At 41.8% G+C, this 13,457-nt stretch overlaps 1 protein-coding gene across 1 annotated transcript in view; it reads left to right on the top strand.

The window, feature by feature from the left end:
- The window catches only part of PRKCI (protein kinase C iota), a 163,021-nt gene that overhangs the window by 104,312 nt on the left and 45,252 nt on the right, over positions 1–13,457 (top strand). Inside the window, exons 9-12 of the mRNA XM_077488002.1 lie at positions 3,204–3,380; positions 7,789–7,886; positions 8,576–8,662; positions 10,610–10,745. Of these exons, the coding sequence (XP_077344128.1) occupies positions 3,204–3,380; positions 7,789–7,886; positions 8,576–8,662; positions 10,610–10,745 (498 nt within the window). The remainder of the gene's footprint in view (positions 1–3,203; positions 3,381–7,788; positions 7,887–8,575; positions 8,663–10,609; positions 10,746–13,457) is intronic.

Raw genomic sequence — 13,457 nt, 5'->3', positions numbered from 1 at the left:
ACTACACTAGGTGCTATGGACCGAGGTAAATATACAGTGAGGAAAATAATAATTTGCCCCCCCCCCCCCGCAGATTTTTAAGTTTGTCCACTTACAAAGAAATAAAGGATCTATCATTTTTATCATAGGTGTATTTTAAATGAAAAAAATAAAATAAGTTGCAGTTCAGTGAGTAAAATAAGTATTTGACCCCCTACCAACAAACAATAATTCTGGCTCCCACAGATTGGCTACAGTATGTGGTCTACAGGTTAGTCCTGTCAATGTAAGAAGGTGCTCCTAACGACAACGCATTATGTGTATAAAAGACCCCTGTCCACTGAATCTTTCTTCCATTCAAACCTCACCATCATGGGTAAGACCAAAGAGCTGTCAAAGGACATCGGGTGCAAGGATGTAGACCTGCACAAGGTTAGAATGGGCTACAAGACCCTCAGCAAGAAGCTTGTGAGAAGGGGGCAATTGGTGCGATTTTTCGCAAATGGAAGAAATACAAAATAACCATCAGTTGCCCTTGGTCTGGAGCTCCATGCAAGATTTTGCCTCATTGGGTAGGGATGATCATGAGAAAAGGGAGTGATCAGAAGTATGCGGGAGGAGTTTGTGAATGATTTCAAGGCAGTTAGGACTACAGTCATCAAAAACAAATCATTGGTAACACAATACACCACCATGGATTAAAATCCTGCAGCTCCCGCAAGGTTCCGCTCCTCAAGAAGGCACATGTGCAGGCCTGTCTGAAGTTTTCCAATAAACATATAAATTCAGAGAAGGAGGGAGGACGTGCTGTGGTCAGATGTGACCAAAAATTAGCTTTTTGGCATTAACTTGTCTCACTGTGTTTGGAGGAAGAAAAATGCTGACTATGACCCAGAGAACACCAGCCCTACAGTCAAGCATGGAGGTGGAAACCGCATTCTTTGGGGCTTTTTCTCTGCGAAAGGTACAGGCCAACTTTGCCACATTGAAGGACCAATGGACGGAGCCATGTATTGTAAAATCTTGGATCAGAACCTTATTCCCTCAGGCAGAACACTTAAGATGGGTCATGGATGGGTCTTTCAGCATGACAATGATCCAAAACATACTGCCAAGGCAAGAAAGGAGTGGCTCAAAAAGAAGCACATTAAAGTCATGGAGTGTCCTAGGCAGTCTCCAGACCTTAAGCCTATAGAAAATTTATGGTGGTAGCTGAAACTTCTATCCAAGTGACAGCCAAGAAACCTTAAGGATTTAGAGAAGATCTGTAAAGAAAAGTGGACCAAAATCCCTCATGACATATGTGCAAACCTGGTAACCTACTACAACAAACGTCTTACCTCTGTGCTTGCCATTTGTATCTTTTTTCTGGATTTGTGGTTGATATTCTGTCGCTATCATTTAAAATAAATCTATGAGGAAAATTATAGACCCTTCTTTTTTTGCAAGTGGGCAAAGTTACATAATCTGCAGGGGATCAAATAATAATTTTCCCCACTGTATGATGATCTGATTTGTTAATTTCTAATGTTTACAACCACCTTAAGTTGACCTTGGGCAAGTTTCACTACAGATATACAATATCTAACAAAAGTGAGTACACTCCTCACATTTTTGTAAATATTTTATTATATCTTTCATTTTTATAACAAAAAAATGTTTACTTCACACTCTCAATCAAGAAAAGGATTTTTTATAACATAACTGCTGTAAACTACTTGAGTATTAGTAAGAAATTAACATCCTGCACTCTCACGCCTCAGATCAGCCCTAATTCCTGCAACGCCACACTTCAGATTCTGCCAAGCATGTCTCCAGACCTAAACACTATTGAGCATCTGTGGGGCATCCTCAAACGGAAGGTGGGGGAGCGCAGGGTCTCTAACATCCACCAGCTCCGTGATGTCATCATGGAGGAGTGGAAGAGGACTCCAGTGGCAACCTGTGAATCTCTTGTGAACTCCATGCCCAAGAGGGTTAAGGCAGTGCTAGAAAATAATGGTAACCACACAAAATATTGACACTTTGGGCCCAATTTAGAAATTTTTACTTAGGGGTGTACTCACTTTTGTTGCCAGTGGTTTAGACCTTAATGGCTGTGTGAGTTATTTTGAGGGGTCCGCAAATTTACACTGTTATACAAGCTTCACATTGTACTTTACATTGTAGCAAAGAATAATGTCTTCAGTGTTGTCACATGAAAAGTTGTGATAAAATATTTACAAAAATGTGAGGGGTGTACTCACTTTTGTGAGATACTGCATCTCTTTTTATCCTTAGCTGCACAAACATGATCGCTTTTAGTCAATATATGTTCCTAAAAGCAATACTTTATGTAAGAATCACAGAATCTGATAAAGGCTTGGGATTATTGTTCAGACAGTGCTGTAGATCGTTTTAGTTTTTTTCCTGAGTGCGGTTCACCCAACCCCTTTCAATATAGATCAAAGGCTTACATGACCATGACATTTCAGTGTCTGTGTCTGCTTTGAATTGTCTTCTCTAAATGAAGAAATGTTTTCCTCATCTTTAGAACCCACAACATGAGTGGCTATGTCAATTAAAATAGTCTGATGGTCAATGACTCAGCTGTGGTCGGAAAACATTAAACAAAGTCCACAGTCTTGGTTACGCTTTAAATGGAGAGTTTGTCAAAGTAGTATTTCAATCATTGGAGCTGTTTACCCAACATACATTTAATAGTGATGAGTGTAGAAGGAATGCCACTTGGTTCCTTTGAGTTACAATCCTAGGAGTGGTCAATTGAAATGATATGTGAAAAATGGTGCAAAGGTGGACCTGTCGACTAACCCAACCCAATCATATTCCTTCTTTAGTTCAAAATCAAACCATATTGGTTGCTATGGGTAGCAGTTTTCATGAGCATGTTCTCCTTTTCAAACTCCTCTGGCACTTGATGTGTCCATTCCTTCAAACCCATAAATTGAATGTATTCCCTTCATTGAACGAACACAGAAATGTAATGGTTTTTCTCTTGAGCTTCAGACATGGATATCTTTCATTTCTTACAATAATGCATTCTGTGTGGTGAATTGCTGGAAAGCTTTCCTCTTTAAGCAGTGTTCTTTCATGAAAAGCATTGTTCCTGAGTCACCCTCTCCTTGTCTTGCTGCTGAACACAATGTCAATAGCTACAAAATGCTGCTGTAACATGAAATGATGCCACCTTTCATCTGTTCCTTTTGAACGTGATTTCTCTGCAGGCTAGGAACAGCCGAGAGAGTGGTAAACCCCCCTCCAGCCTGGGTCTGCAGGATTTCGATTTACTCAGAGTTATTGGAAGAGGTAGCTACGCCAAAGTACTGCTGGTGCGGTTAAAGAAGACAGAACGCATCTATGCAATGAAAGTTGTCAAAAAAGAGTTGGTCAATGATGATGAGGTAAGCAGTTCGTAAATGTATTTGTCTTCTCAGCTTCAGGGAATATACTGTAACATGGCATATACTTGTATTCTTAGTTTTGAAGCAGAACTCTAGGCACTTGTGTTCATAGTTCCAAAACTTGGGTAAAAAGTGCTCAGGACAAGGCACACCCTTGTCTTGTGGTCTTGTGCCTCTTTGAAGATGGAAGGGTTCAGACAAGTTATTCCTTTCAGCTCCTTATGGTCCGTGTTTAGGAGCTGGATCCATTTCGTTAGTGTATTGAAGCATAAAAACTAAAAATGTTATATATTTCTGCTCATTAGACTAGGTTTTTGTCATCTTGTGATCTTGCAAATAACTGGATTCTGTTCTCTGGACTTCAAAATTTTATTTTTTGTTCATCTCCATTACATGGGTGATGGGCATATTAGTAGTTCACTTACTGTAGCATTTGCTTCCAGTTTAACTTACAGGAAGTGATACGGACACCATGTTTCTAGTAAGATTAACCGATATTTTCTGTACTTGCTGAAAAATTATAATTAATGCAGTCACCACAGATAAAGACTGGTAAGCTGCAGTGTATTACATGTTTCGCTCTTGAGTTTTGGGCATCTGTTCACAAAAAGGACGTTGCGAAACTAGAAAGAATGCAGAGGAGAGTAAATAAATTAATAGGCAGCATGGAGCACCTTGGCTTAAGGAAAGATTAACTGCACTGATTTTATTCTTGAGAAGAGGTAACTGGGGGGGGTGTATGATCACCTTGAATAAATAAATGTATGCTGTATGTAATATACTTGATATAAATATATCATGCCTTTAATATAGATACTATAGTGCTGCAGTGTCCATAGAGGGTAACGCCACTTTCTTGGGGGAAAAAAATCGTTTAGATAAAGAAAAAATAATATAGTGTATACAATTGTGACTCAAGTCATATTGCAATTGAATGTTATTAAAAATTACCGTTCCAATCTACAGCTTTGTAATTTTTTGTAAATGCAATATGGCTACCTGGAGGTGTTCTGTACACAGAATATGTACAGAACACCCCCCAGAAACCTAATTTCCTGCTTATGTGATTGGCTCACTGATTTTCCCAGAAGTTTGCGCTAATATACAAGTCAGATATGAGGCATCCCCTGCAACAAAAATGTTATTTTTAGTGGGATACTTCCAATAGGAAATCACGTCTAAAGGGATGCAGGCCCAGCAGCTTTCCTCATTGGTGCCCTTTTTTCTTAACAAAAGTGGAGTTACTCTTTAACCGCTTAAGGACTGCCTCCTGCACATTTACATCGGCAGAATGGCACGGCTGGGCACAAGCACGTACAGGTACGTTGCTCTTTAAGTGCCCAGCTGTGGGTCACGCGTGTGATATTTATTATAGCAAAAAGTAAAAAAAATAGCTTTTTTTTTTCAAAATTGTCGCTCTATTTTTGTTCATAGCGCAAAAAAATAAAAACAGCAGAGGTGAACAAATACCACCAAAAGAAAGCTCTATTTGTGGGGGAAAAAAAGGAAGATAATTTTGTTTGGGAGCCACGTCGCACAACCGCACAATTGTCAGTTAAAGCGACACAGTGCCGAATCGCAAAAAGGGGCCTGGTCCTTTGGCTGCAAATTGGTCCAGGGCTTAAGTGGTTAAAGTGTATACATAGCCAAGTACTGTATATACTTAGTTTCAGCTAGAGTAAGAAACTGTTAAAACCACAGTCTGTTTATATTTTTCATGGTCTCTGTCCTATTATAGAGATTTTCTTCACTTTGTGTCCTTGAGATACCAAAGGAAGTGAGACAAAAGCTCTGCAAATCAGAATTCACCTCTTCAACAGTTGTTGGAATAGGTGTCTACATTACCCTCATTTTTTTTTTTCTGGTGACACCTCTAAAACTTCCCATCACTTCCCGTCGCTATGAAAATTGTTGGCAGGACAAATAAAGAGGGTGAATCTTCCTGTCAGGAAAAAAGACAGCAATACAAACCCCACAGAGGTTATAACCTAGCCATATTCTATCATATCAAAACAATAGGCATAATGGGGATCACTGTTTGTGCCTGGAGGGAAAGGTTCAACCTTCACATATGAAAGGCTTCATTACAGTACTAGCTGGGAAAATGTAGAAACGACTACCACAGGAGCTAGGCCTACCTTTTGTAGACTGTTTCAGAGTCAGCAATTGGTAAACAATAAAACTGGCTATTTAGGACAATTGTAAGAAATAACACTGTAGAATAATGATAAAGGGAATATTCAATAGCCTGTGGTGATCAGGCAAAAATTTACAACAATTAGATCATGCTTTATGATTATTATTTTTTTTGCCTTACTCTGGGTTAGCTGTGATTCTTCCGTTCAAAGGATGCAAGGATTTTTTCATTCATATTCTGGTTGCCTTAAAGGCATACATATTTTTTCCAACCTGACTGAACTGTGTATTATTATTGTAATAATGGCATTATTTTGCATAAATAAAGATGCAAACCTTTTTGGCAAGAATTTTTGCATCTATCTACTTTTAGTAAAATGGGTCAAATGGGCCCTTAGGAAAAGCCTGGGGTCTTTTACCTTGTTTTATTTTCACTTCAAACTTGGACGCCTTATTAAACGTTAGCACTACACAGGGAGTTAGGAAGTTGGTTTAGCCTTTACATAAACTCTGCAGTAGCCCATTAAGGCCTGGCAGGGTGTAGTTACATATCATAAGGCCCCCCAGCAACCTCTCTGTGGCGCCTAGCAATGTCAACAATACGTGTCACTGATCTTAACATATAGTATGCCTAAAAAAGGGCAGCTACTTTCAACGATGTCGGTAAAGTAAGGCTGTGCAAATACGGCTCTGAAATCAACCTTTAAGCCAACAAGGGGCAGAGGAAAAATTACTTGATTTCCACATCAAAGAAGCAGCACTACAGGGAAATTACTTTTAGGTTCCATAGAAAATGTGTATTATGCCACACATTTCAGAAAAGCACTGCAAACGTTAATGGCACCCCAAGTGCGGGTAGCAGACATGCATTTGCCATGCGTTTTGTGATGTGGCAAAAAAAAGCACCACACGGTTCTCCACAAAAATATTTGGAGCATCTTGGGGTGCTTTTCGCACGTAGGGCTAGGACAGCCTATTCAAGTGAATGGGCTGTCCTAGCCCAGTACTTAGGTGTGAACCCAGCCTTCAGCCTAATTTTACCGCTAACTGTAGCTTCCCAGTTTTTCAGCATTTAAAGTCTCAGGGTCTTGGATTAATTGTAGTCCAGTGGTTTGTGCGAATAGTTCTGAGAGCAATAATTCTACCCTGCTAAACATCTGACATCCACTCTTCTAGAATGGAAACGTCACAGTTTACAGGGGTTATAAGGCCTATTCATTTTTTACCGCATTCCTTACAGTAAGGTAATGTTTAGGCATCAGCAGTAGCACTATTAACCCCATCATTGGTGTCAACGGATGCACTATTAACCCCCAGCACTACCCCCTACACTCCAAATGTCTCCCCCTCCCCCCAGCATTTCACAAATACCCCCTGTTTACAAATTTCAACCCCAGTCACCCCACTAAGGACTTTGCTCAGCCTCAGTGTGATGGCTCACTTTCCTCTCCTCCTGGCAGTCAGCTGGTGGCCTGATCTTCAGCCTTCCAAGTCCTCTCCTCCTGTCAGGTCCTGGCTCAACACAGACCTAGTAGCAGGGCACCCCAAGAAGGCCACAATCTTCCGCCCTGAGGTGGCAGCAGGACCATGGATCCGGGCACAGGCTCTGAGGGAGCACAGCTCTGAACGATCATCAGAGCCTAGGTGGGCTGTTCTCTCTGCTCTCCTGTGCTGTGTCTGTTTCCTTTGTTGTGCGCACTGGGCTGCAGCAGCATGCAGGGGAGAGGACACAAGAGAGGGGGAGAGAGAGAGAGAGCTCCCAGCCGCTGCACAGTGCACCCCAGATACTGGATCGGCCCTGCTTGTGGGTCATTTGTAACCAGTGCGCAGGACGGTACTTTGGGACCCCTACTATAGAGGGATATGCTTTGTTCAGATTGCGTGTCTGAGGTTTACAACCACTTTTATTAAATAAACATGCGTGCGTTGACTTGTGTAACAACTCTTGCCGTTTTTAATTTATTTATATATTTATTGTTGTATTTTTCATTTTCTTTACATCATGGAGACTTTAACACACAGACTGAAACGATTACTATTGTAGAATGAGTGAGACTCCGTGGCTTGAATTCCACTGGGTACATTTTTATTGTTGCAGTCTCAGTGACGAGTTAATGAAAATCCAGTGAGTAATTTGGTCTGTGGTTTGCTGTAGACTTTAGGGATCCAGGTGTTGTCCCCATGATTGTATTGGTTTCTATACTGTGACTATTGTACCTTGTTTACTTTTTTATCACGTGGACCATTAATCTTTTTGTTTGTATTTGTCTAGGATATTGACTGGGTTCAGACAGAGAAACATGTGTTTGAGCAAGCCTCAAACCACCCTTTCCTTGTTGGCCTACACTCCTGTTTCCAAACAGAAAGCAGGTAATACCTACAGCCTCTGGCTGACCTGAGGCTTTCTTCTAGTGCAGATAATGTATTGAATAAACATAGACCACCGCTCCTGTCTGCTCGCTGCTGTGTTGATATATGGCTTAGAGCTGATTTGCACTGTGATCACATAGTTTGTGACTGCAAGTGGAGGTGGATAAATTGACTGCTTCGTGTGCTAGCCTACTACATTACAAGCAATGTCTTGTTTTCTTCACAAATGTACACTATGTGTATGTTTGTGTATTGAAACAATATTTATGTATGCTTTGTGTTCTCTAGACCATAGGCTTATTTGATTAAGTTGATAGCTCGAGTCTTTCATGTATTATTGAACATCTGTACACATTGTCTTCAGCTTTTGATTAGATACCCAATTATCAGGTTGCCTTTACTAGCTTGTTAAAAAATGTATACTAGTCTCTGTCACTGGTTTCTATAAATACTGTAATAATTGCACAAAGATACTGTTCATCCCTATATTTTCTTTTAATTGCCAAAAAATTACAACAGAATCGGCTTTGTGTTTAAAATATGCAGCAAAGGAAGTATGGAATCGTTGTCCATAGTAACTTGCAGGCTGTAGAATTTTTAGCTCCACTGAGTATTAGATTATGAGCTGTAGTATTTTTCATACTGCGCCTTTTAGATGCATTTGAGTCTTGTTTTTTTGTTTTTTTCAGGCTATTCTTTGTTATTGAATATGTAAATGGTGGTGACTTGATGTTTCATATGCAGCGTCAAAGGAAACTTCCAGAAGAACATGCAAGGTTTGTTATTAAAAGAAAAAAATTATAATTGCACTTATGTGCATACAAAATGAGAAGAATGTGTATGGAAAACCTGCAACAGTACCACGAGATATTTTATCACAATAAAAAAAATATTAAATATACCTATTGTGCTAATAGTATACATCTAACCAACCATTAAGTAAACTAATAATCAGATCATATAGTGAAAAAAAGTAATTTTCTTCAGTGTATAAATAACAGCAGAAAAATATCCAGACCGTAAAGTCCATGTGATGAAAAAAATCAATCCATACTGAATATATAGCTTAAATCCACCACAGCAATGACTCTCAAGAGATCCATGTGATTACCACCAATGCCAGGGATAGATGTAACCTTACCAGCCAATTTTGATGATCAATAAAAACAGAAGTCAAAAAACGTTTGTGTTCAATGTATCTAGATCACATCGCCATTCGCTATCTACATCCAATCCAGCCAATAGCATGTAAAATTATTAGTTACCTTTTAGAATGGGGTGTCTCAAGGTTGTGCAGAATTTTAAGGGGAGCCTTGACTGGATAAAGGTTGAAAAACACTGATCTAGAGACCATAATGCAGTATTTTATTATTGCCCCATAATAAAAACATTTGTTCAGAAAAAAAAATGGCTTAAAACGGCTTGAGTGCCATTTGAGGTTCTCACTGGTGCTGCTGCTGCATCCTGCTTGAAAAAGTCTGTCGGAATCTGACCAAGCTCTCTCTCTGTCGAACTGTATATCGGCACAGCAGGAGCTTGGTTGGGACAGTAAAGTGAAAGCAGTGGATAGGGGAGACTCCTCTGAGTCTTAAGCTCTTCCACTCCCCCTGGTGCAGCAAGGACAAAAACTGCTCTGAAAGGTGATCCATTCTGGGATCGCTTTTCAGAGGCATTTGACAGGAAGAGGCAATATGCTGCCTCCTCACTGCATGTTTAAACCCCTAAAGGCAGTATTCCCATACTGCAACAGTGCACAATGCATTTATCTGTGGGTATACATCCAGCCATGCCCTGAGCATGTGTATGTGCCTGGTTGTTGCCTCTGCAGCTAAAGTGGGAGCAGTTGGGAGTGGTAAAAATGCATCTCAATCATGTGCTTTTACTCTCCCCCAACCTCAAGTGTGAATGTGTCCTTGGTTAACATTTGTGCAGCTGTGTCCTGCATATAGAGCAGCCCATTTATTTCAGTGGGCTTCCCTACCCACAGAAACACAGGGAAATTGGTCCCTGACCCTTTCTTAAAATTGCACCACACCAAAAACATACTGTGTTTGCCAATCCGTAGGTGTACAATTAAGGCTGGATTCACATCTATGCATTTTTAGTGCTTTTTGCATTTTGCAAATTTGCACTACAGTCCATTTAACATTGTTTCCTATGGAACAAGTTCTGTAGTGCTAATCTTCAAAATGCAAAAAGCACTAAAAATGCATAGGTGTGAATCCGGCCTAAGAAACAATGACACCCCAGCACGTCTGCTAAAGAGAAGCTTGTTGGGAATGCGTGTGATTGTCCGACCCGCAGTACCATGAACCAAGCCTTAGACTGGGGAATCTTGAGGTTGAAAATACTTTTCAAGGGTGCCCTGACTGGAAAACGGTTGATACACAGTGACCTAAAGAATATTTGTTTTGTCCTATTCCTATAGAATGAATGTACATGCAGATTTTCTGGAGGAATGGCTATGCATTTTTTTTTCCAATAGACCCCATAGTGCTTCCACAACATCCTGTGAAAAAATTTAATCTTCTGCAATCTAAACACACATTGTAAGCAACCTGTCATTGTTGAAAAGAATGCAGATGTGTCGTTTGTCTGTGGTTATAAGTAAAAATCTGATTTACAAATCAGAATACACATATTATTGTAGGATTTATTTTGCAGTTATTACTTTCTAGCCCGTATTCCCTGAGTGTAAAAGACTTATTGTTTTCTCCCTCCAGGTTTTACTCCGCAGAAATCAGTCTGGCATTAAACTACCTCCACGAGCGGGGAATTATTTATAGGGATTTAAAGCTGGACAACGTCTTATTGGATTCTGAAGGGCACATAAAACTTACTGACTATGGCATGTGCAAGGTGAGGAAAATGGTTTATGGGTTTTGTCTAGTGAAGCGAATGCCTGCCCTATTCAGAATCATTCCAGGCAAACAAAGCACTACATCACCTATCAAGCACTGAGGAAATAGAAACCACAGAATGACTCCTATCACAAAATAGTTGGTTTGAGGTTTCTTTGATTACGTGTACTGATTTGCATTATTTTATCAAGCAAAGCCATGGCAGGTAAAATCTGCAGGCCTCGATGAAAAATAAATAAATAGAGTGGTCATTTCATAAAGGCGTATACGTTAATTGTATTGATATAAGAACGTCCTAAAAGTTCTTTTAAATTGGTTAAATTTTGCCTGGCCAGAATCATGGAATCAAGACCCAAGCTGTATACATGACCTCAACTTCTTTTCAGATCAACTGATAAATTCATACACAGCTAAAATAACATATTTTGGCAACAAAATTAAAAACCACAAACCTGCAGGTGGATGCAGAGGTAAAAAATAATGCAATAGGAGTATTCAAATTAGGTTTTCCATGAAGAAAAAAATTCCCTTATTTATGTCCAAAAACTGATCATACTAATGAGTGCCTCCCACACCAGACAATTTTTTAAATTTTACCCTGCATCCCCTGATAATATAAAGCACATCAAAAAGTGAGCACACAAACCCCAAAAATCAACATATTTTACCCATACAAGTGCTTTGTCAGGAAAGCTCAAATAAGGAAAGGCCCTTTTATGGGCGAAACATGTTGAGTTTTGGGGTGCTCACTTTTTGTTTCATAGGTGTTTATTACATTTTTAACATACAGGTAATGCAAGGTACATAACTAATAAATTACAGTAAGTGCAGCACTGGAACTGTAAGGTATTGTATGAGCAAATACAATAAAATACCACAAATAAAACAACAACAAAAAGCGTCATGTGCCATGCTAGACTCAAAAGAGCAACAATTTACAAAGTGGATCAGAAAAAGTATATTAGAAAAGTAGATAGACATGCCCTGAAGAAAGCACCTATCCTCTATACAGAGTTAGCGCACATACGAATCTCTCCAACAGTTCTAGGGTTTATCAAAGGATGAGCAAGTGGCTTTCCTTATTGTTACGAGCCTTTCATATTGGTAGTTGAGGTTAACCTGTACCAGGACTTCTGAGGGGTTAGGAGTATAGGTGTTTCTCCAGTGTCTGCCAATAACCAGTTTAGCTGTAATTAGTATATGAATAACTACTATGCAAAATGTTGGTGGATATTTGTCTATTCCTGTGTAGGATTGCTAGTGCTGGCTCGGTGATAACAGAATTCCAGTATTTTCTGTTATAATACTGAATATTTTCGCCCAAAAGCTAGATAGGGTCTTACAAAGCCAAAAAATGTGTAGGATTGTGCCAGAGTTGCCACAGTCTCTCTCCAGCAGATGTAGGATTGGGAAAGGAACATTTTGACATGTTGGTACAGTGTTCTATACCACGAGCCAATATCTGCGTAATTGTATCAGAGCGCTATGGGCCCATTGTTCGGCATCAAAAAGACTATTCAGATCTGCTTCCCATGACAGCATGGGTGGAGATTTAACTAGTGCAGCTCTTTGGACTTACTATGTACATCCAAAGAGTAAGCTCACCCGGCAATCGGTGTTCTCCCTCTGTGTTCCCTCCAGTGTCCCCGTGTATATGTGTTCCTTCTCCCTCCAGTGTCCCCGTGTGTGTGTGTCCCTTCTCCCTCCAGTGTCCCCGTGTGTGTGTGTCCCTTCTCCCTCCAGTGTCCCCCTGTGTGTGTGCCCCTTCTCCCTCCAGTGTCTCCCTGTGTGTGTGCCCCTTCTCCCTCCAGTGTCCCCCTGTGTGTGTGCCCCTTCTCCCTTCAGTGTCCCCCTGTGTGTGTGCCCGTTCTCCCTCCAGTGTCCCCCTGTGTGTGTGCCCCTTCTCCCTCCAGTGTCCCCCTGTGTGTGTGCCCCTTCTCCCTCCAGTGTCCCCCTGTGTGTGTGCCCCTTCTCCCTCCAGTGTCCCCCTGTGTGTGTGTCCCTTCTCCCTCCAGCGTCCCCCTGTGTGTGTGTGTGTGTCCCTTCTCCCTCCAGCGCCCCCCCCCCCCCTGTGTGTGTGTTCTCCCTCCAGCGCCCCCCCTGTGTGTGTGTTCTCCCTCCAGCGCCCCCCCCCTGTGTGTGTGTTCTCCCTCCAGCGCCCCCCCCCCTGTGTGTGTGTTCTCCCTCCAGCGCCCCCCCTGTGTGTGTGTTCTCCCTCCAGCGCCCCCCCTGTGTGTGTGTTCTCCCTCCAGCGCCCCCCCTGTGTGTGTGTTCTCCCTCCAGCACCCCCCCTGTGTGTGTGTTCTCCCTCCAGCACCCCCCCCCGTGTGTGTGTTCTCCCTCCAGCACCCCCCCCTGTGTGTGTGTTCTCCCTCCAGCACCCCCCCCTGTGTGTGTGTTCTCCCTCCAGCGTCCCCCTGTGTGTGTGTTCTCCCTCCAGCGTCCCCCTGTGTGTGTGTTCTCCCTCCAGCGTCCCCCTGTGTGTGTGTTCTCCCTCCAGCGTCCCCCTGTGTGTGTGTTCTCCCTCCAGCGCCCCCCTGTGTGTGTGTTCCCCCACCAGTGTCCCCCTGTGTGTGTGTCCCTTCTCAATCCAGCGCCCCCCTGTGTGTGTGTTCTCCCTCCAGCGTCCCCCTGTGTGTGTGTGTGTGTTCTCCCTCCAGCGTCCCCCTGTGTGTGTGTTCCCCCACCAGTGTCCCCCTGTGTGTGTGTC

Source organism: Lithobates pipiens, unplaced genomic scaffold, assembly GCF_037356315.1.
Source record: "Lithobates pipiens isolate NorthernLeopardFrog02 unplaced genomic scaffold, aLitPip1_a1.2 Scaffold_18, whole genome shotgun sequence".
NCBI lineage: Eukaryota > Metazoa > Chordata > Amphibia > Anura > Ranidae > Lithobates > Lithobates pipiens.
This window is presented reverse-complemented; position numbering and strand designations above follow the sequence as displayed.